The sequence below is a fragment of the Dromaius novaehollandiae genome, chromosome 2 (genome assembly GCF_036370855.1).
Source record: "Dromaius novaehollandiae isolate bDroNov1 chromosome 2, bDroNov1.hap1, whole genome shotgun sequence".
NCBI classification, from domain to species: Eukaryota; Metazoa; Chordata; class Aves; order Casuariiformes; family Dromaiidae; genus Dromaius; species Dromaius novaehollandiae.
This window is the reverse complement of record NC_088099.1, coordinates 120,858,802-120,882,018: the sequence shown is the minus strand read 5'-3', so window position 1 is coordinate 120,882,018 and position 23,217 is coordinate 120,858,802. Positions and strand designations below refer to the sequence as shown.

The 23,217-nt window shown below is 44.5% G+C and overlaps 1 protein-coding gene and 1 long non-coding RNA gene across 6 annotated transcripts in view; one reads left to right on the top strand and one right to left on the bottom strand.

Moving 5' to 3' along the window:
* Positions 1-3,299: 3,299 nt before the first annotated feature.
* Positions 3,300-13,808, bottom strand: LOC135327589 (uncharacterized). The gene is made up of 2 exons (XR_010387915.1): positions 13,769-13,808; positions 3,300-12,923 (listed from the first exon to the last, which is right to left on the bottom strand). It is a non-coding gene; the product is annotated as an uncharacterized LOC135327589 (long non-coding RNA).
* A 181-nt stretch (positions 13,809-13,989) lies between these two features.
* SS18 (SS18 subunit of BAF chromatin remodeling complex) overlaps positions 13,990-23,217 on the top strand; it is a 44,761-nt gene continuing 35,533 nt past the window's right edge. For 2 of the 5 annotated variants that reach the window (XM_026095954.2, XM_026095952.2), the window contains exons 1-3: positions 13,991-14,190; positions 17,292-17,368; positions 18,439-18,523. In XM_026095954.2, the coding sequence (XP_025951739.1) occupies positions 14,122-14,190; positions 17,292-17,368; positions 18,439-18,523 (231 nt within the window). In that variant the 5' untranslated portion in view covers positions 13,991-14,121. Of the gene's footprint in view, positions 14,191-14,829; positions 15,536-17,291; positions 17,402-18,438; positions 18,524-23,217 lie in introns of those variants that run through there. The other 3 variants (XM_026095950.2, XM_026095951.2, XM_064507331.1) reach the window with 3 other exon arrangements.

The window sequence follows — 23,217 nt, the reverse complement described above, 5'->3', positions numbered from 1 at the left end:
AGTGGCTTTGCAGCAGCTCCAGCCCTGCCCGTCACCTGGCAAAGCTGGGGCAGAGCAGGGCCTGGGGGGAGTCTCTCCGGGACGCATCCCCAGGCCCTGGCAGGGTGCTCACTGGTGGGGACATTTGCTCTCTGCCCTCTAGCATGCATGCTGTGTCGGCAGGCAGACAGCTCAGAGATCTGCGGGCCGAAACACCGGCAGCAAGGGCTCTGTGTGCATGAGTGCTGCCTGGTGAGTTGCCCTTGGGGGTCCCTCTGGCTTTCCCCAGCAACAGGCCCTGCCTCACCAGCCTCACAAGCTCCTGGACTTTTCTGGTTCTCAGTATGTTGCCAGTGGGCTCTTGCAGTGAGGCACCAAGGAGGAAGGGATCTGCGGGTTCTTGCCTGTGGATACCAAGCAGAAAATCAAGAGCGCAGCCCAGAAGGGGAGGACCTGACAGGGTTGGGGACATCTGTTCACAGAGAGGCTCACAGGAGCTCAGCCTGTCCCACGGGAAAGAAATGCCAGTGTTTCCACCCACGTCTGGAAAGTGCTTCTTCTCCCAGCAGCTCCCCAGCAGCTCCAGCGTAGGCAGAAACCTCCTCCGTGAGGTGGAGGAGCAAGCTGTGAGCCAGCAGGCCCAGACCCCTGTGCCTTTCCTGGAGGTGTGGTGCTGGCCCGGGAGGCCCAGTGCGTGTCACTGATGAGGGGTGGCTGTGCTCTTTGCAGTGCTGCTTTGCTTGCGGTGAGAGGGGGGCGTCCAACAGCTGCCAGGAGAAGGGCTGCAGCTGCAGCTTCCACCTGCCCTGCGCCTCCGAGCACGGCTGCGTCACGCAGTTCTTCAAGGAGTTCAGGTGAGGGCTGCCGGGCCTCGTGTCGCAGCCTCCCTGCCTTGACACCCCTCCTGCCAGCGCTGGCCAAGCAGCCGAGGAAGCTGCCTGCCTGCCAGCCCCACAGCGACACCTGTGAGCGGCCTGCCAGGGCCAGAGCCAGGATGCGGAGGGGTCCTTCGTGCCTCCTCTCCGTGACCGTGGAAGGCCTCGACGCTTCCTGACCTTGCCCCCCTCTCCCGTCCTCACCCCAGGCCCTTCTGCTGGGAGAAGGCAGGCACATCCCAATGTGGAGACCACCTTCATCATCTGCCTGGAGCCCATGGGTGACAAAACATCGCACAACACCATGGTGTGCCCGGCGTGCAAAGGCGCCTGGTTCCACCAGGGCTGCATCCAGGTAGGAGACCCTTCCCTCGCCCTGTAGGCACGGCTGGTGCCCAGCAGCAGCACCCTGCTAATGCTGCTTGTGCCTCTCCTGCAGGGACAGGCAGTCCGTGCCGGCAGGTCGTGCTTCCACTGCCCCCAGTGCAATAATAAGAGGAAATTTCTCCCAGAAACGTTAAGAATGGGCATCCCAGTCCCCATCAGGTGGGTTACGTCTGCCGGGCTCACAAGACAGAAGGGCACAAGAGCTGTGCTGGGCCAGGGGCTCCCGAGGCACTCCTGGCCCTCAAGGCTCCTGCTAGTCTGGGCCCTGCGTCCCCGCAGACTTTCAAGCTGGGTGGGGTGCCAGGAGAGCAGGGACGTCCTGCATCTGCCTGACATGCAGTGCCTGGGAGCCTCATGACTTGCCCTTCCTTCTCCTGCAGAACACCAGCCTGGGAGGAAGATGGGGGCTACGAAGAATTGTATCAGAGGCACAGCTGGTGTGATGCCAGCCAGTGCCTTTCTAGGCAAGGCCGGGAGCAGGCGGAGGAAGGGGGTCTGTCACTAATGCAGCAATGTCACAGCTGCCAGTGTGGCAGCAGATGCCGTAATGCTGGTCCCTCCAGCGCTCCACAGGCCCTGCGAGGAGGTGGAGGGACCTCCTCCTGCGGGTGGGGACAAGGAAAGGGACAGCCATTTGGCACAAGGATGCAGAGGTGCCAGGGCAGGAGGGATGCCCCCTGCTAGTGCTGACCAAGTGGTCCTCCAAGCAGTGGAGGGTGCTGCTGGGGCTCTGCTGGGGCTTTTGGTCTCACCAAGGGCTCTGGGAGCAGGCACAAGAGCTCTGTCGGGCACTGCCTTGCTCTGGTCCCTTTGCCCATGGTTGCCTTCCTGGCATCACTGCCAGCCCTGGCTGCCACCGCCACCAACCCCTTTGCTTCCCCAGGCCCTGGCAGCTGCTGCTGTGCTCCTCCTGTGCCTCCAAAGGCACCTGTCGGTGCTGCTCGGCCCTGGACGCTGCCAGCGACGCCTGAGAATGTGATGGGTGTGCCAGCCTGGGCCCTGGTAAGAGGCAAAGCACCCAGATGCTCGCGGGCTCATGCCAGGGCCCAGGCAAGGCCTGGCAGCGGGTGCTCTGGGACAGGCTGGCAGAGCGTCTCTGCCCTCAGGAGGCCTGGGGGCACTGCTCCAGCCTCTCTGGCTGCAGGGTCTTGGGGCCATGTTGCTGACCTTGCCGCTTCCCCTCGCAGCCCCCAGCATGCCGTCAGAGCTGGCTGGCACGAGCACCAGCAGCCAGCCGGAATCGGGCTCGTCCTCCAGCTCCCTTACAGCCTCCACTGCAGAGTCAGACCTGGCTGGCATCAGCACCAGCAGCCTGCCACAATCAGCATCATCCTCCAACTCCCCAGCTCCTGAGAGCAGCAGCCGGTCAGGCCAGACGGGGCCAGTCGCAACATCCTTACAGCAGGCCGTGAAGACCCCACGGGATGAGCCGTGCACCAGCCCCAAGCAAGGGCGCCAGTATCCAGCCCCCAGGAGAATAAAACTGGCAGCTAATCTCAAATGTGCTGGGAGATCACACATTTCCTCCTTGGCTTCTTCCTCCTTTGCCTTTCTCGGGGGCTGGTTTTGGGGATGGGACCAGGGGCGCTGTGTTCTCTCTGGACATTGGTAAGACCTTCCCCAGACCTGATGAGCAGCTTGGCCACGTGACAGCAAAAGAGACGATGGGCAAAGACTGAAACACAAGAAATTCCACTTGAACATAAGGAAACCCTTCCTCACTGTAAGGGTGGTTGAACACTGGAAGAGGCTGCCGAAACAGGCTGTGGAATCTCCACCCTTGCAATATTCAAAACCCAACTGGACATGGTCCTGGGCAGCTTACTGTAGGTGAGACTTCTTGAGCAGGGAAGAGTTGGACCAGATGATCTCTAGAGATCTCTCCCAACCCCAACTATTCTGTGATTCTGTGATCTATTTTCAAAAAACAAATGCCAAATCATACCAAACTGAATTATTCCACACTGATTAACCCCAATAGCTAGATCAATAAAGTAAAACTACGCATCACGCATGGCAAATTCAAGGCGCACTGGGAATGAGTAAGAAAGAACAGTGTTCAGAAAAATGCATAATGAATATACTTGAGCAACAAAGTACCTTCCTCCTGCAACAGTATATACATATTAATAGCTAAACTGCAAATATATTTAGAGTTGTGCAAAATAATGTTTTATCATTATCAGAAGACTAATAGTCTTTATCAAAAATGTTCAGATCATGTTACTGAACAAAAGACACCCTTTTCCTCAATACATCAGAGGCATAGATATTATTACGGCCCACCATTCCTATCAGCAAAGCTACTAATTAGGCTTTTAGTTTAGAGTTGTTATTACTGATATCCAGAGTGAACTCAGCTTGACTTTCAGACTGATTTAACAGTAAGATAAATTACTATATTTTTCTTACAAAAGAATGTATAGCAAGTTATGGCTAATAAAGAACTGTGGAATAATACTGTAATAACTTTCTAGAATATCTTTTTAGACTAAAGACATGTTTTAAAATTTCATACAGAATAAAAGCAAAAGATAGGAGATAATACTGCAGCTCTTTGCCCTTAAAGCAAAATAAATATATCCGCACACTTACATTCTTCTATCTTCATATGTTGCTTGATAACAGTCAATGCCTCTTTTGGGGTAATTCAAAGGCAGTTTATGCATTTCTAGTATGCATCCCTAGTTGCCCTCATTTTAAGACAAGGGAAGACCAAGAACTGTAGTTTCTAGCTTGCAGTTTTCCACCTTGATGCAAACATAAGCTGCAGAGACTGTAATTAAGGTCTATATGCATGCTCCCTTCTTTCCTTGGAGGCTAACTTTTCCCCCATCGTTTGGTACGCCAAGTCCTGTGAGCATGCCGGCAGGTCCTCCCAGGCAGGCAGGAGGTCACCCCACATGCCAGGGGAACATTTTCTCATTGTTATATACACCTACCTGGCCCACACACCTACTTTCCTTAGTGGTGTACCTTGGGAAGGATGGCGTTCCAGCAGCCATCACCTCTACAGGTCAGACTTCTCCCTGTGAGCACAGCCTGCCGCATGATCATTGCTGCAGCTGTTGCAGCCTCCCCCTTGCCCAACCGCTCCAGCAAGCGCAGCGGGGCTTAGGGGGCTGGTCCTGCAGCTCTCCCCCTTTGCCTTGCCAGCATGCACCGATGCTGGGGGTCGAGAGCCATTTCTCAGCACAGCTTCTGGTGTGCAGGAGGGGGCCCCTCAACCAGGTCCACCAGGGCAGGCCTTTGCAGGGCTGTAAGATCCAGTGCTGTGAGGTTTGCAATAGGTCTGCTAGTATTGCTCAGAGGGCTGCCGGGAGGAGAAAGGCCAGGAGTTCCCATGCTGTGTTTTAAAGGGCTTCTCCTGACTGAAAAGAAACACATGTCAATATAAATATATGTATGTATGTTTACAGTAACACAGGTTAGAGACACATTTCAAGCAACTGTTAGTCATACTTGCACAGTCCATGTAAGAAATTTGGACCAGAGAAAGATACCATTTCAAAATAACTTAATTATTTTCTCTAGTGATTATCTTGGCTTTTGAAAACTCGTATGTACTCAGTTACTAATTCTGCTTCTCCTGGCAGTGTGACTATACAGAATAGCAAGATATAAACAAGGTAGAAACTTTTGCAGGAAAGGAGTTTTGACTTTCAACGAATCATGTGCCCTTAAGCAGTCCTGGTGACTAAATCACCACGTAAGTAGCAAATACCAAAATGGGGCAAAACAAGTCTCCCACTTCTGGGAGAATGAACACCACAGTACAAACAATGATGTGGTATGTGTCTTCAACATAAATTTATTTTGGTTCCTTTTTAAACATAAACATAAAACATGAATATCTCTCATTCCAAGGTTAATAGTGAAATGTATGCATAGTGTGCGTAAGAAATGTTACAGATCCCACTCTGCAAGTGGATGTCCAATCATAGTAATTTTATCCTTAAAAATATTTGAAAAGAAAAACACGATTTTATTAAGACTGTATTTTTCCAAATTGGTTTCAAGCCAATAACACTCACAAAGCATATTTACAGAAGTATATTGTTTCTTTGCTGTGCTTTCTTGTCACTGAAGTGCTATATAAGAGAAATGGCACCACTGGTTATTAACACTGACAAGACTATCTCTCTAATCTATTTTTGGTCAAATATAACTCTATTCCCTGCTTTGTATTTCATTGTACAATTTATTACTTTTCATTTATCAAAACAAATAATCTTGAAGACCTTCTCCTGATAAAATATACAGCGATTTTGAGATATACTATGTATAGCAAATTAAAGAACACAATGTGAAAATGTCTATGTTATTGTTCTTCCAAGATTTAAAAAGCAATATATAGAGAATACAAACAAAGCAAGCAGATGGAGAACAAAACCAAACACCCTCTATGTGAGAGAGCAGCAGGAATGCATGGAGCTCTGCCTTGAGCTGGACAATGAGCCAGCTGAGTTTATGGGTCAGGATTAGTGGGCAGATAAACATGGGTGGTGCAGTGGTGCGTGTCTGGCACAGACCCCCTGATCAGGAAGAAGAAGTAGATGATGCCTTCTTCAGACAACTTGAAGAAGCCTCATGGCCACAGGCCCGGGTCCTCATGGGGACTTCAACCACCCTGATATCTGCTGGAAGGACAACACAGCAGGGCACAAGCAATCCAGGAGGTTCCTGGAGTGCACTGATGACAACTTCCTAACACAGATGATTGAGGAGTGGATGAAGAGAGATGCTCTGTTGGACCTCACACTTTCCAAAACGGAAGAACTGGTCAGAGATGGGTAGGTTTGGGACAGCCTTGGCTGCAGTGGCCATGAAATGGAGGAGTTCTGGATCCTGACAGAAAGGAACAACAAAAAACCAGGATCACAACCTACTTGGGGGAACCTACTTGGAAGAATCCCATGGGATATAGCCCTGGAAAGAAGAGGAGTCCAGGAGAGTGGGCTTATTTTCAAGGATGATCTCCTTCAAGTTCAAGAATGGTCCATCCCATTGAGCAGGAAAACAAGCACAAGCAGCAGGAGGCCTGCACGGATGAACAGGGAGCTCCTGACTAAATTCAACATAAAAAGAAAGCATATAAGAGGTGAAAGCAGGGACAAGTGGCCTGGGAGGAATATAGAGGTACTGTCCAAGCACATAGGGATGAGGCTAGGAAAGCCAAAGCCCACATGGAGCTGAATCTGGCAAGGGACATGAAGGGCAACAAGGCCATTTACAGATATATCATCAGCAAAAGGAACACTGGGGAAAATGTGGGCTTGCTGCTGAATGGGGCAGGAGACCTGGTGACAAAGGATACAGAAAAGGCTGAGGTACTCAATGCCTTCTTTGCCTCGGTCTTTACAGGTAAGATTTGCCTTCAGCAGTCCCAAGTCCCTGAGACGTGTGAAAGTCTGGCACAAGGAAGCACTTACCCTCAGTGAAGGAGGATCAAGTTCAGTAACATTTAAACAAACTGGACATATAAAAGTCCATGGGACCTGATGGGATACACCCATGAGTGCTGAGGGAGCTGGCCGATATCATTGCAAAGCACCTCTCAATTATATTTGAAAGGTTGTGGCGATCAGGGGAGGTTCCTGAGGACTGGAAGAAAGCAAATGTCACTCCTATCTTCAAGACAGGCAAGAAGGAGGGTCCACAGAACTACAGGCTGGTCAACCTCACCTCAATCCCTGGGAAGGTGATGGAGGAAATCATGCTGGAAACCATTTGCAAACACACGAAGGACAAGAAGGTTGTGCTTAACCAACCTGATATCTTTCTATGATGAGATGACCAGCCTGGTGGATGAGGGGAGAGCAGTGATACTGTTTATTTCAACTTTAGTATGGCTTAAAACACTTTCCCATGATATCTTTATAAACAAACTGATGAAGTACGGACTAGGTAAGTGGAGAGTGAAGAGGATGAAAACTGGCTGATCTGTTAGGCTCAGAGAGGTGTGATCAGCACAGAGTCCAGTTGGAGACCAGTGACTAGAGAAGTATCCCAGGGGGTCAATACTAGGGCCAACAGTGTTTAACATCTTCGTCAATGACCTACATGATTGCACCCTTAGCAAATTGAAGATGTTACAAAACTGGGAGGCGTGGCTGATACACCAGAGAGCTGTCTTGCCATTCAGAGGGACCTTGGCTGGTTGGAGAAATGGGCAGAGAGGAACCTCATGAAGTTGAGCAATGGGAAGTGCAAAGTCCTGCACCTGAGGAAGAATAACACCATGCTGGAGGCTGACTGGCTGGAAAGCATCTTTGCAGAAAAGAACATGGCGATCTTGGTGGACAAGATGAACATGATCCAGCAATGTGCCCTTGCAGCAAAGAAGGCCAACAACATCCTGGGCTGCATCACGAAGAGTGTCGCCAGCAGGTCAAGGGAGGTGATCCCTCCCCTCTGCTCAGCACTGGTGAGACCACATCTGGAGTGCTGTGTCCATTTCTGGACTCCCTAGTACAAAAAAGGCACGAACATATCAGAGTGAGTCCAGTGGTGGGCCACTAAGATGACTAAGGGCTTGGAGCATCTATTGTATGAGGAGAGACTGAAAGAGCTGAGGTTGTTTAGCTTTAGGAAGAGACAGCTCAGGGAAACTGCAATGCTGTAAATTTGTGACCAGTACTACCATATAGAGACTCACAGTAAGGAGAAAGAGGGAGTGGAAGTATCACCTGATGTGCTTCATGGCAGGGAAGAATGCAGCTTGCTGCTGTATGCAGTATCCTTATGTCTCTTGCCAAATCCTGGATTAGAATTTAGTGTAGTATGGCATTGTACATTGTAAAGCACCTGAAAGGCACACTGTACTCAATAGCATAAAATGGCAGGAGGATAGCATTGGCAACAAAGGAATAGACAAAATTGCTCTGCCCCATTTCCATACTTCTCCACTGGTTGTCTTCTCCTTCAAATGCTTCTACAGATCCAAGTTCTTTGGTCCTTATATCTTCTGCTGTTCAGAATTTAGACCACCAAATCACTGGCATCTGGTTTTGATCTCTCAATTCCTAGATGGGTTTGAAGACCTTCAAGTTGCTAGGTCTTCTTAAAGATATGCTTCAAATTATGCAAACAAACTGAGTTCCTCATAAAAGCCTTGTAAGTATCCATTTTGACCAACTTTCACAATATTTTAAGGAATGGAGTGCATGTTTTTTTTCTGAATTTAATTATAAAGTGATCATTCACTGATGATGTCCACACTGATTTATTTCTGCAGGAGTTCCAGGTCTTCCTTAGGTCATGGGATCCTGCCCTCTGCAAGAAAACTGCATTTCATATAATTCTCTTTCTGTATTTCCTCAAAAAGTTGTTTAGAATTATGATGACAAGGTAGAAGTAGTGTCTTGTAGCTGTTCAGTCATTTCCTCTGTCCTTCATGGTCATGAGTCTTCAGAAGAGCAGTGATGACGTAGAAGTGAGTCCTGGGAGACATCTCCAGGAGAACAGTACACCTTCCGGTTGCAAATTTGTTGCCTTTACACAGATATGAGTACTCAAGTTATCATCAAGATCATTGCTACCTTTTCTTCCTCAGCAGCGCTTGGCAGTACTCTCTCATGTTTATCTTTTCTGCTTTGCTTTTGACATTAAAAAAATGAAGCAGTCAGTGAACTATAGTACTTTGCTTCTGTGTCCTAAAATAAAATAATAACCTCTAGGAATTCTTAAAAATTTTTCAGCTCTAAGGAGGTTTAGACTAGATGTTCTCCTATTCTTTATTTATAGCATCGATTCCTACGAGCTGGAGACTCCCTTTTGAAGAATAAAATCAGGACACTAAAAGATTTTCTCACTGCTGCTGTTGCACTTACTCCCATTAGTGCAGACTACTGAACATGATGTGAGTTTCTTTATTCTCAATATTTATATTTGCAAACTAACATGGCAGATACTAGAGTAAAAATTTAGCTTCACAATGATTTTTCCTGTTTTTGCTGCTGCTCCTCTGGAACATACTAGAGCCACCAATATCTTTGTCGTTTTCATGCTATTTGGGTAGTTCATTTTATATCAGGACATATTAGCTTGTATTTCAGGTTCTATACAATATTAATATTCTGATTAATACTCTATACAAAGGCCAATACAAAATATAAATGGCAAAATTCAAAGAACCAGACAAGAAGCTGACAGAATAAATTCAAGACATATTTACCCTATTAGCGTGATTTCTTTTAGGAAGCAAAAACACCATGAGAGACCATTTACTCTAACAATCTGATATTGTATATTTGATAACAACTCACTGATTAATTAAAGAAACTGAATCTGAACCATCTCCTAAGTGCAACCATTTAAATTGGCAGACCTTCAGATGCTAGCTTCATTTTGCATCAAGAAGAATTAACATGGATTCTGGGCATGTAGGAAATCCCACAATGTCACAAGGTAACACCAAGTCCAGTTGGGGAAGCCCACAGAAATACGAAACCAAAAATAGTACTTCTTCCTTTTGTTACCTTTCTTTTTCATCTATCAAAAGAAGCTACTCCCTTGAGATTTGCTGTAACTGTTCTCTTATTGATTACTGATCTAAAAAGTTTACAGAACACAGGCATAAACCCAAAACTCTTTTCTTTTTTCCTATCGCAAGATGAAAAAAGTCAACCCTGAAATTCACCTTGCCATCCAACTAGCACTAGATTCTGAGCTATGATACTTACTTTTAATAAAGTGATTCTTTCTTGCCAGTTTGAGGTGAATGCACAAAATGAGGTGCTGTCACCAATGTATTAGTCTCTGTCTGAGAAACTTCTAACTCTCAGGAATCGTTCTCAGCTTGATACTGCAATCTTTAGTCAGCAGGTGTAAGCAGTGTTACCATAAACTTCTTTGCTCTCCTCTGTCTTGTATTGTCAGCTTGGTAAATACCAACTTTAAAATTTGAATTTAAGTTTTGAATTTAAATTTGAAAATTATGATGAATTAGCATTCTGTATTTTCCTGCTTGTGAAAGGGAATGTTTCCTGATCCCTTCCTTTATCTGTCTCTTCTATTCCAGGGAATTTATGGAAGCTCAGATAATAAAAATGGCAGAAAATACAGGCAGAAACTGAAGATAGTTTTTTTTTCTTCTCAGAACTGTTGGAAGACCAGATCATTGCAAATCTTATAGCTTTCCCCCAAACTAAATCAAATGAAGCCCAGTGCAATGAGGAATTCTGACACACTCCTGAGGAGGCTAAAATCGCTCAACTGTTATGCACCTCATTTCAAATAAATAGCTTTCTCTAGGAACCATATGTTAATGCTTTCTGGACTCTAGTCTCAGAGCCTATATTGTTACCCAGTACTTGTTTTTGAGAAAGATGAGTTGGAAACATGGGGAAAAAGTGTTTCAGAAAAGGGCCCATCCTCCTCCGTCTGCATTCGCTCTCCAAAAGATACTGAAATACTGAAATACACATTAAAAAAGGGCACTACACTCTTGTAAAAGTGGGAAAAGAGATGGAAAAGCTGGATGAAACATATTTGTATTTGAAACTCTTGGTGATGATCTAGATTTATGCATCAAAATTACAATTAAATAAAGTTAAGGTTGCGAGTAACTCACAAGAGCAAAGAAATGTGCAATTAAAAAGAAAATATACCATATGTCCTTCGATATCTAGGCATATTGCAGTGCATTAAGAAAGTCATAAAAGAGACACCCTGTTGTGGTTATGTGTTCCGAGACATGTGGCACATTTCTATTGTAGCTATCTATTTCCCTGCCTGTATGCATCTGTGCCATTATTTAAATGCTGATTTTCAACATGAATTTCTCTTCCCATGTTAAAAAATGGAGCTGCAGTCTCTTTTTTGAACTGTTTTTTACATCTGTTGCTATTTATAAACAGGGAAACCCAAAATTTTAAACATATGAATGTAAAATCATCACAAAGAAAGGGGAATAACTGGATTTAGTTTACAACTGTCAGATAAAACCAGGCAAAAGAGAGAGTTTTAATTATTATAAATGAATGATCTTTTTTTATGTCTATATCTTCCTATGATAACAGCTGAATTCCAAACACCACTCTTCTGCATTTGGGATGGAAAACAGAAATGCACTTAGAAGTATCTGGTATTTAATTTGGACCATCTCTGGGAATTACGATGGGCAATTACTCCTTTCATTTTAAGGTTCCTCACCTGTGGATTCCCACAAGCCTATTTTTTTTCTTCCACTGATCATCAGCCTGAAAGTGTGGGAAGAGTATGATGCACCATTCAGAGCTTAAAAGCAATTGCTATGTGGCTGACACCCAACCCACATTGTGTCAAATATTGTAATCACCAAGATACCCCAATGCAAAACATTTCAGAAACAGTGGTTGTCTAACTAGAGGATGACAGCAAGATAAGTTATACTTGTGGGAAGAGAAAAGCATTTTGAAGAATTCTCAGTGTTCAGAATACTTCATGAGAATGTATTTGTCCTCCTATTCTTGAAGGTGCTTGCAGCCTGGGAATACTTTCAGACACCTCACTAATTCTCACAAGCCAAGTATCTACTTCTGCTGCCAAGTATCTACTTCTGCTAAAGAAGTAAGTCCTACTTTTCTATTTGCAACTGACTAGGAGATAGTACCTTCTGATTATGTTCTGGTCACAGTGATCTTGTACTCTTCATTCCTAGGATTGTCATTTGTAGTATCTAGAAATAATATTGATTTAAGCACAGAGCACCACCTCTATGGTTTGGGTTCACTCCAAGAATATTCAACAATAACCATGAATGACCATGATGGCATCAACTTCAGAAAAAAGGTTTCTTCAACACTTTCTTTTTGCCTTTGCTTTCCTACAAGTATGATAATGCTGCTGCTGCAGATAATAATAAAATGTGTGGGAGAGAGAGATAAAAAATACTACTTCTACAAATAAAGTAAAATGGACCCAGATACCATGGTGATGAGTGAAATGCTTAGAAACACAAACAACCTAATGGATATGCTGGCACCACTCCTCCTCCTTTAGAATGACCTACAGTGAAATGACTGGGCCAGAGTCATTTTCCAGAGAGGACAGCAAGCCAGATTAGCATCACATCAACTCAGGGCCCTATATAATCTGAAGAGACAGAGCAGAAGCAGCACCATTCTGGGAACAGAGAGAATCGGGCCCTGGTGACAGGCCCTTGGAGAGGAGGATGCTGTGGGAATGCAAGAACAGCTTGGAGACAGAAGCCTGGGAACTGGTTGTCAAGGGGAAAAAAAACAGGGGGTGATGGGCAGTCACAGTCAATCCTAGGATAGCAGAGCCAGGAAGAGCAATCTCCACGGGGCTGGGGAATCAAGCCAGCCTAGAAACAGTCTGAGGAGCGAAGATGCCAGTTGGGAAGCAGCTGCACAGCCACAGGGTGGCCAAGGATGCCACTGACAAATGTGTGTTGTAACCAAAAAGGCTAGGGCTGGAAGGAAGAGCCAGGGACTTGAGCCAGCAACAGCTGAGAGGGAAAGAGAGAAATGCACGGAATAAGGCAGCATATTCACATTTTGTTGTATGGTGTCACGCAACACAGCAGCGTCCCATCAGCCACAGAAGCAGGCATATCTGTCAACCACAAGAGCACAACTCAGCTACTGAAGGTCACTGCCCAATGGGTCAGGAAGGAGACGCAGTATTCATGGCCTACAGTGTAGCACTAAAAAGCATACAGGCAGGGCAGAGAGGTGCCTAGGAAAAAGCACATTTAGAAGGTTTTAGTTTTGGATTTTCTACTCTCCTTTGCCATTACCTTTGAAACTCTTACTATCAAGAAGAGCAGCCCTAAACTTTGCAAACTTATGTATGAGGATCTGTGGTGAGTCCCCACGGATCCCTCCAAAGGCAGCACTGAAAAAAATCAAGGCTGCTTTTAGCAATTTTAGTGTCTATAATTTATTAAAAGTCATAGCAACACTTGCTTCCTCTTGTTCGGTTTCGTTTTCATGACAGGCGAGCTGTGGCCGGGGAGGTCGGTATGCAGCAAACCCCACACAAGCCAGCTGGTGGGAACACAGCCCCAGCTCCTGCTCCCCTGCAACTTTTTTTTTTAACCTGCCAGTTCTGGCAATGATCTGACAGCAAAAAAACCCCAGAAGCCTGGAAACGACAGCGCAGACACTACTGGTCAAACGGCACGCGTCACCGCCAACGGCCAAAACGCCCCAGCGGCAGCGGCACCCCCTGCCTCGCAGCCGCCGGGCCTGCGCGCGTGGCTCCCCGCACGAGCGGCTCTGACTGCGCCACGCCGAAACCGGCGCGGCCTCGCCGGCACTTGAGCGACCGCAGGACCCGCCGCCGCCGCCTGACGACGCTTCCCCGCGGCGCCTTCCCCCCGCCGCCCCGCACGGCCGCCCCCGCTCGCCGCTCGGGTGCAACCAACTGCGGCCGCGGGCGGAGGGGGGAGGAGAGCGCGTACACAGCCGGAGTGCGCCCTGTGTAACGTGAGCACCACAGCTCTCCCCCCTCTCCCCCCGCCACCGGCCGTACCACTTCGCTGCCTGTCCAGCGCGGAGCAGCGTTGAGCAGGAACGTACCAGCGCCACTAAGGGAAAGGGGTTGCCAAGAGGGCCGCGTGACTGGGGGAGGCCACGCTTAAAAGAAGCAGCGCCGCTTCTTGCTCCTTTTGCTTTTCTTAAGCGCAGCGAGGCGGCCACTGCCTTATCGGGCCTCCATGTCCTTGCCGGAGAGGGGAAGGAATACCCCTTAGTCTTTCGCCCTTCCCCGGCCGGATAGAGATGGGTCGGCCCGATGGGCAGCCGCCCCCCCGTGCCGCGCGGCGCGTTCTTCCCGGATCGCTGCCGCCTCCCGCTGCTGTTGGTTCCGCGGGGCGCGTGAGCGGGTGGGGGGAGTCGCGGGCGGGCGCGGATCCTCCTTGCAGTGGCCCGACATGTCGGTGGCGTTCGCGGCCCCGAGGCAGCGGGGGAAGGGCGAGATCACGCCGGCCGCCATCCAGAAGGTGAGGGCGCGAGGGAGGAGGGGCTCGGCCCGGCTTGGCCCGGCCCCGGGGGCTGCAGCTGCTTCCTGGCGCCGGGACGCGCGGGGGGGGGGGGTCTCGGGGCGGGGAGGGCGCTGCGGGCGGACCGCACTGCCGGCGGCCGTGGCGTGGCGCGGCGGGGTCGGGCCCCGCGCAGCGAGGGGTGGGCGTGGGGCTGTCCCGCCGCGCTCTGGCACTTGTTCCGGGGGCGCGGGGCAGCGCCGCCCACGGGGGTTCGCGGCGCGGGGACGTCCGCGAGGGGCGTGCGCGGGGCGGGGCGCTGAGCAGGCCGCGCGCGCGGGCGGCGCGAGGGGCGGCCGTTACCCCCCCCGGCGGGGACGCGGCCCCGCGCGGAGCCCGATCCCGTGGCCGCGTCCCGGCGCGGTGGGTCGCGAAGGCGAGCGAGCCCGTAACGCCTCGGCCCGGCACCGCGGGGAAATGGAGAAGTCGGCCGGGTCCTTTCCTGTGCGAGGTGCTTGCCAGTCACGCTGCAGTCGTGCTGCTGCTTAAACCCTTCCTAAACTTGGTCCCCCCCCCTGCGGGCACTCCCAAATTTGGCCTACCTGGTAGGACCCCCCCCCCCAAAAAAAAAAAGAAAACTCCAAACAAACTCTGAAGTGATGTTATGCGGGAAGGCTACGGTTAGAGCCGGTGACAGGGACTCGAGATCTGTCCGTTTAGGTTCCCATGGGAGGAGGCAAGCTAACTCTCCAAAGCAAGGAAAGAAAGTGTGTTTAAGACTTGTAATAATTAAGGCTATGTTGTGTTGCTCCATGCAGAGGAGCAGTTCAAGTTCCGTGGTAACTTTGTATCCTTCAGAAACTTAACTGTAGACTCTCACTGTCTTCAGTTTAAATTGTGATCTGAAATCTGTTGAATTTATGGCCATCTGCTCCTTCTGTAGGAGGAGGTGCCTTTTGGGTAGATAGAGCCAGCAGCTGATTTATTAGAGGACGAGGGTGTCAGTGAGGTGTCTAAGTTGTAGGGATCAGGGCCTCAAAGAAGCCCTCAGAGTTAGGATGCAGACCTCTGTTGCAGTGTAGCAGAAGAAAGCAATGCTTGAGAAGCATAGCTGAAAAATACATGCCTAGTGGGTGGAGAGCTGCTTACAGGTAGTTAGTAGAAACTTCAGTTCACTGGGATGCATTTAAAGAATGTAGATACTTCAGGTTTTTTTCTTGTGCTTTAAGCTTACCATGAATTTGATGCAGCTGTGCTTGCAAAATCCTATTATAGTTATAGCTGACAAGTTTTTGTAGTGTTCCTAAGCTGTTGGAAGCCTTGGAGGTGTCTTCATCCGGCTGGAAACCTAGATTCTTTCTTGGTGGTAGGTGCTTATAATTCTTTCAGAGAACTATTCAATTTTTTATCAGCAACTGCTTGATGAAAATGGTATAAAACAGTGCCCGCAGCATAGCTAGGCTGCAGTTGTATTGCATCTTACTTGCTTTCTTCCTGGTGCTAGACATTTTTTTCTCTCTCTCTGCAAAGAGGTCTGGCTTATTGGGGGGGGGGGGGGGGAGAGGTTGGAATCATCTAACTGGCAGTCTGATGATCTGCCTATCCTTAAGTATGTGCCGTCTTTTACCAGAAGATTGGAAATGTTCTGATTAGAGCCTTGATCCAAGGCTATCTTTGCAAGTGCGCTGTCAAATTTCTATTTGTCTATGTATATACTTGCTGCTTTTTACGTCATTTTTCTGGTGAAAATAGCCACTGTATTTCTTACAGAACTGGATGTTAGTACATGTGAAGTGTCTGTGTATGAATGTGTCTGCAAGCCCCTTTAGAGCATGGAAGTACAACTCTGCCTAGTTTCTGGAGCTCAGAAGGTTGTTCAAAACATTGCAGTTCTGTATGTGTCCATTGCTTAAGGACACTGTTTCCAGGCCTAGCAATTTTAGGCAAGTATAATTGCTCACTGATCATTCTGGTAAGTTCTGGTGAGTTGCTTCAATTCTGGTGAGTTACTGGTTTGAATTTAGGAAGACTTGTTTGGTTACATCCTTACATGGATGTAACTGCAGAGTGGACTGTATGAGGTTTCTGACTCTGTACCTTTTTCATAGTAAGGATAGGTTATTTGGAAGAAAAAAATCTTTTTTTTGTAGTTTTTTTAATTATTATTTTATGTTAGATTCCTATGGAGTTGGAGATGGTGTAATTATGGTGTCCCTGCTTCCCTTTCAGAAGCATGAGCCTGCTTTTTAATTTCAGCCGTGTTTGGAAGAAGGGAGATAATTAAGATCCTATCAATTTTGTGAAATTCAGCAACTGAGAAAGAGATCTAAACTAGCATTCCACTGAGGGCAAAATGCTGGGAAAAGTTGATGCAAAATTTTCCATTTGGCAGTACATTTTTTGTTTAGTTCAGTTAACTTGGGTAATTTGGCTGGTAGCTCAGATTAGCCATAGTTCTGCTGTCTCTTGTCTGACTAGAGTGCAGGAGAGATTAGAAGATGTGTGTGTGGGGATGTGCAGCTCTAAGAGACCAGAGTATATTATTTTTTCTTTTTGTGGAACTCACCAACATCTTGAATTCATGAGCTTTTTGTAGAAAGCAATGAGATCTGCAACTTCCCATGGTTAAGATGCCCCCCCCATGGTAATTCACATGTTTTCATATTTCTGAACAGTTCTGAAGCATAATATGGTGGTGTCTGTAGCCTTTCAGTACCTATTATTAGTAAATTTTTGAACAGCTACAGGCTTTAATAAGAGAGAGGAAATTCAGGGCATAAATTTTTAAACAAGTTTCTGGGTAGAGATCAAACCAAAGAAACTGAAGATTTTGAAAACTTCATAAGAACTTGGTGTAGAACAAGTGCAGGTATTTGAAAGGAAAATCTTCAGATATGTAGCTATAGCAGTGACTTGAAACCCTTCAATTGAAAACTGGGGGGGGGGAGGGGAGGGGAGGAGATGGTAGCAAAAGAGGTTCTATAAATAATTGGTTAAAGTAGAGCTTTTTAGAACACTTGCTTATAAAAGAAAACTCAGGGAAGAGGAGCAAGACTCTAACTCATCTTCAGTTTCTTTCCATAAAGAGCATGAAACTTATTCTGAACTTCTTGTCATTTCAGATGTTGGATGAAAATAACCATCTTATTCAGTGTATAATGGACTATCAGAACAAAGGAAAGACATCTGAATGCTCTCAGTAAGACATTAATCCAAATCTACTGTGAACTGGGTGAATTTCCATCTAGATTGCAATTCTTGATTTGTTTTGTCCATATGAATATGAAAATATTGCTGCAGATATGACATATGATTTATTTTGTTTGCAATATGACTGTCACTTTGGTCACTGAAAAGTTGTAACTTGACCGCTGCAAGTTGATAGCATGATGACGCTTATGGGAACTGCATAACCAAAATGTAGGGATTTTTTCACCTGTATCATGATTACAGTTTGGGAGGGTGGTAGTTTATTTCTCAAACCTTCAAAGATAACATAGTGTAATGTACTATAACATAGTATTTGGACAAAAATATTCCATCATGTGCCAGATGGGACATCACAGTATAGTTACTGAGTCCCTTCCTAAGATGACTGGTGGTCTGTAGGGGGACAAAAGGTAGGTATTTTTGTTTTAGATGAATGTTTTGATTCATATGAGTAGGGTGTGGAACAGGTTTGCGTATAACTTGATACAGTAGTTACATGTCCATAATCTAGCCCACATTTGCAGGAATAATCTTCAAAGCAGGAGATGTCCTGGGATGTGGTTCTGTAGCAGAAACAAAATGATTCCATAGCAAATCTTCAAAGCTCAGGGTTCTGTTAAAATGTTTGCACTGTTCTTGGTCATGATTCACATAAGTGTATGGTGTCTTGCATCTGGGGACATAACAAAAGGCTATGTCTTGTAGTGCTTGTGATACAAACTGTACCAAACAGCCACACAGACTTCTACAATCTACATGTCTCCTGGTGATTTATTTTGGAGCAGGAAATGAAATGGGTGAGAACAGTGTTGCTTTGCTTTAGATTTTCATAGAAAGATAGTTGTCAAAACTGTGGCTGTATCTTTTTATGGAGAAATTGTCAAAAACTGGGCAGTAGGGAAGTGTTGACAAAGACACAGGATTCCTAAATTTTCTCGTGTGTCTTTTGAACCTTGTTTTACCTAGGTAACTTTATTTACATGTGTAGAGTTGAGTAAACGCTAATATTACTGTATTCTTGACTTCTTAAGATCTGTCTTGCTGTGTTCATTTTGATAGATACCAGCAGATGCTGCATACAAACTTGGTTTACCTAGCCACTATAGCTGACTCTAACCAGAACATGCAGTCTCTCCTACCAGCAGTAAGTACAAAATACTATAAAACTAAGGGAGTGGATTTCATTTGGGTTCCTGACCAAAAAAAAAAAAGTGCTTGAGGTACTGACCAAACATTTAGCCTAAGATTTACTGTACACTGAGTACAAGGTGGAGTCTTTTTTCGTACAGTGTTTGGAGTCTAGTAATCTCACTGCTTGTGTTCTTGCTCACAATCTGATTTGCTTAACTGAAAACTGGTATTTTGGATTAAACACACAGTGCACAGGTTATATAGCCTGCCTCATAGGTAGTCTTTTTTTTTTTTTTTTTTTTTTTTTTTTCCCCCCCCCTCCAATTAAGAACTCCCCTGGTGTGACTCTTCTCAGTCAGCCCCCACAACGGTGTTCTAGTTTATCTGTTATGCTGTGGAGATTAGGGAAAAGGGTTTTTTTCTTTCTTTTTTTTTTTTTTTTGGCTGAAGTATTATCCATTCTTCAGCCTCAGTGGAATGAGGCAGGTAAATCTCTATCAGCTTTGTTTTAGTCTCTAAGTGAGCCTCTTCAAAATCCTTTGCCCTTCTGTAGTATCAGAAAGCAACCCTTTTGGGTGGATAGCAATAATGCACAAAAAATAAGGTTATGCAGGCCAATCTTGAAGCACTGCATAGCTTTACAAGGTAAGCATTTTTTGGATAATACTTGTTGTTTTTCTTTAATCTGGTGTTTCTCCGTATTCCTGAAGCCCTTAATTTATAAAATACCAACCATTATTTTTTCCCTTTGCCTTGCTTATCTTGCTTTTAGAGCAGTAAGGGAAGAGAAAACAAATGTTAAAATAGCTTGTGATCTGTCTGTATTACGTGTTAATCAGAAAGATTGGCCGATTTATGATGAGTAACACTAGAAGGTTCTTTGGTAATAAGACTTTTCTTGAATTAATGTAGTCTTGATTCATTTCTGTAATATGAAACTAATAAGTTATAAAACAAACATTTCTATATACTAGCTTTCACCAACGGAAATTGAATTACTTTTTCTTTGGTCTCTGGAGAAGTGTTCTCCAATCATTGCTACTAGTGAAGCATCCTTTTAAGTTGGTACCTAGAGGACTATAGAAAGAGTGCTTCATTATGTCCAACCTGTGTGCCTGGAGAGGCTTCTCTTATATATCTATCCTTGTAGCTTGATTGGAGCTGATGGTGGGGAACCTTTAAGAGGGTTGTGTGTGTTATTCAACTAATATTTTTTTGGAGGTTTAATTCATATCCTGGTTCTGATGACACCTGGAAATGAATTTGACCTTATCCTAGTTCCTGGTGGACAGCTCTGTTTACACAGTTGAATGTGTGGCACTCTTTTCTTAAGAGAAAACAAAGATGGGGCCAATAAGGACTTCTGCAGATCAGGACTGAAGTGTATTTCTGATCTTGTATGTAAGGAAGATTTCACAGTAGTGGGAAAATGGCACATTATTTCTTCTTTTTTTGATAACTGTTTCCCCCAATGGATTGGGGGAAGAGGGGAGGAAAAGATAATTTCTTGGTTACTCTTCCTTCTAAAATAAAATACAAGACCAAATTTGGATGTTCAGTCATATCAAAGCATAAACACTCTGATCAACCAAGTCAAATCTTTGAAGATTTGTCTGAAATTTGATAACTTAATCAGATAATCAAAACTATTTTGTTGGTTTTCAAGAAAATTACTCTTTAAAGTTATCTTCTCATTTAATTGTAGCCAGAAGAACTTGGGAATGTGTGAGCTATTGCGTTTTCAGTGTAAGATGCAATTGCTTCAAACTCTTTTCCTTTAGTTTTCTGTTGAGAACTGATGAGGCCAAAGCTGACTTAGAGGTATTAGGTTACAGTTCACCACTGTTGTGGCAGCTGTTGTACAGTCTTACTAAATTCAAGGCAACAGTTAAATATGGAGCAAGACACTGTGTGTGTAAACTTGTACTATTTTTAAGAGTAAAATATAATATACCAGGTTTATGTTATTATTACTGCAGTAACTTCCCATATAAATTAAGAGGACTTTATTCTGGTTAGTTTCTCTAACATTAGAGTATGTCTGATCTATTCATATATGGAAGGTTGTTCTCCTAGTAAACTGTACTTAAGTCTATCTTGTCCTGGTTTTAACCAGATAAATACACTCTCAGGGAACTTCAGAACTTAACTATTACTTTTTATAAAATGTTTTATGGATGACAAACTGAAGTTAAAATGAGGATTCTATTGTTAAGATAGCATTCATGCTGAACAATAGAGCTAAGTGCTCAGGTGAATGAATGTTTTTAATATAACTAAAAATGACTTGGACCTAATGGTACTTTGTTGTATCCTTTCACAATAGTCCTTAGACTTAACACTTCATATTGCTGGGAAAGATGCTTGTAGGATGCTCTCTCCCACTTTTTCTTTCTGTCTTATACCAGTTAGTTACTGCCTCTTTCCTGCTTTTTGTATTGGATGTTAATGTGGATGTTAAAAAAGAAATATTCAGCTTCTGTGCCACTGGCCATGTCTTTCAGAATGGGCTATATTAATAAAATGAATGTGCATCCTTTTTGAAATGAAGTGTTGTATTGCCTGTAGGGAATCAGATGAATCTTATGCTAGACAGGAATATAGTGAATCCACTATATTGTGCACAGAAATGCTTCTGAAAGGGGGCTGGAACTGAGGAAAAGGGGAACAGGTAAAGTGACCATTGCAAACTGTAGGTGAAAAGAACTAGAAAGATCTTGCTGAAACTTTCTTGTTACAACAAGGCTTATGTTGTCTTTGTGTGCATTGTAAATGTACAATATTAAATTATGACTCCTGTGAGAAGAGGCCTTTCATCGCATCAGAAGAAAAAGAAGTGGGGAGTGAACTCTGTAACTCGACCAGTCTCTTTCAGCCATGCTTTTCTCAGCATTGCTAAGCGTGGGCCTGTTTTGGAGCATTTTGGATGTTCTTTACTGGATAAGGGTAGCGGTTTAAGTCAGCATGTAAAACTGATACAACTTTTTACTGCCTTTTACTGAATTTTGGCAGGTATTCTATTTCTTGGATAGCAGAGGAAAGTAAGAGTCTATTTACCACCACTGTATGGAATAAGCTGCCCAAAAAGGCCTTACATAGTGAGGAATACCACACTTGCATTCTTTAGATTTCCATCTGTGCTGCTTTTGATGCTGCAACTGGGAAGCAGTAGCAATATGTTGCACTACTTGAATTGTAGAGAACAAAGATGCAATCGAAGATGGTTTCAGAGACTTACTAGAGAACCCACAAAATAGCTAGTAAAGTTGTGTGTGTGTTTCCACATAAATGAAATTTAAAATGGCAAAACAGGCATCCTATCCTCCTCTGACTGTTACTTAGTTTTTATGTTCTCTTAAGAGATAGTGGCATTAAAAAGCCATCACAAAACTTTGAGTGACAATAGATTTTTCTGATCTGTCTGTTCTTCTTCTCCGCAATACTTCCTCATTTTGCCAAATGGCAATGATGTTCCCATGACCATCACTTTACTGGAAAAACTAAAGGGGAATTTTTGTCCTGCACTTGATTTCCCTCCCCCCCACCCCTTCATTTTGGCATTGGCTTTATAGCAGATAAATATGGAGCTGTACAAGAATTACTTTATTTGGAACACTTTTTTAAAATTACAAAGAAAAGGTGATTCTTTAGAGGTTGTCTTTCTCTTACTGATAGAAGTCAAGTTTCATTGTGTCTGTGGAGCACTTGATTTCAGTGTGTATTTCAAGAAGCTAATGAAAATAAATGTGCACAGTCATTCACTTTATAATGTGCCAGTTTTCTACTGTTCTATTAAAAGTGGCAGTCTCTTCCAGTGGCAAGGTAAACAATGTATGCAAAGTGACTTACAAGGAAACTCCTTGTATCTCAGAGTTGTGGAAAAATGTGCACGCCTTATTAATTTTTTTTCTTTTCATAATATTGGAAAAGGTATTAATAAAATACTGAAAAGTGAGTGGGTTTTTTGTTATTTTTGAGATGTTTCTCTTGAAACTAATGCCGTTTGCAGGATTTGTGTCGTCCCTTCATGTATACCATTCCTGATCTAGTCCCAAAATTGTCATAAAGACTAGAGCAGAATCCTTGCCATTATATTTACAAAACACTTTTGATATAAAATGATTGCTTTTTTAATAAACACCCAATATTAACTACACTGAAGTGCTGGTTACTTCCAAAGTATCTGCTTCCAGAGGTCGAATCATTAAACATCATAACCTGAACTTAACTGATAAATTTTGCTTCTAGTTCCTCAATGCAAGACAGCTTATTTTAGCTAAATAGCTGTAGAGTTCAGATGGCTAAATGGGTATCATAAGAATGGTTTTACTTAGTCAAAAGTCTCATGTGATCTTAGTATTTCAGTGGCATTAAAAAGCCATCGCAAAACTTTAAGTCAAAACAGGTATAGCTACTCTGTCTTCCTTTCCTCCCTGATACTACCTCATTTTGCCAAATGTCACTTAGTACTTTTGAAAACTACAGTTTTAGTGTAGTTGTGACATGATTAGAATGTTAGTTTATAGAAACAGTTCAGGGTCTTAGGAGTTGGACAATACAAAGGTTTTTATGTTCAGAATAAGTATATACACACACTAATGAAATTATATTGATATAACATGAAAAAGCAAAATGGCATACAGAAAAGAACTCTTGCTATTAAGCTGTTAAATTTTACAAATACAACTCAAATTTTATCTTTTTAAA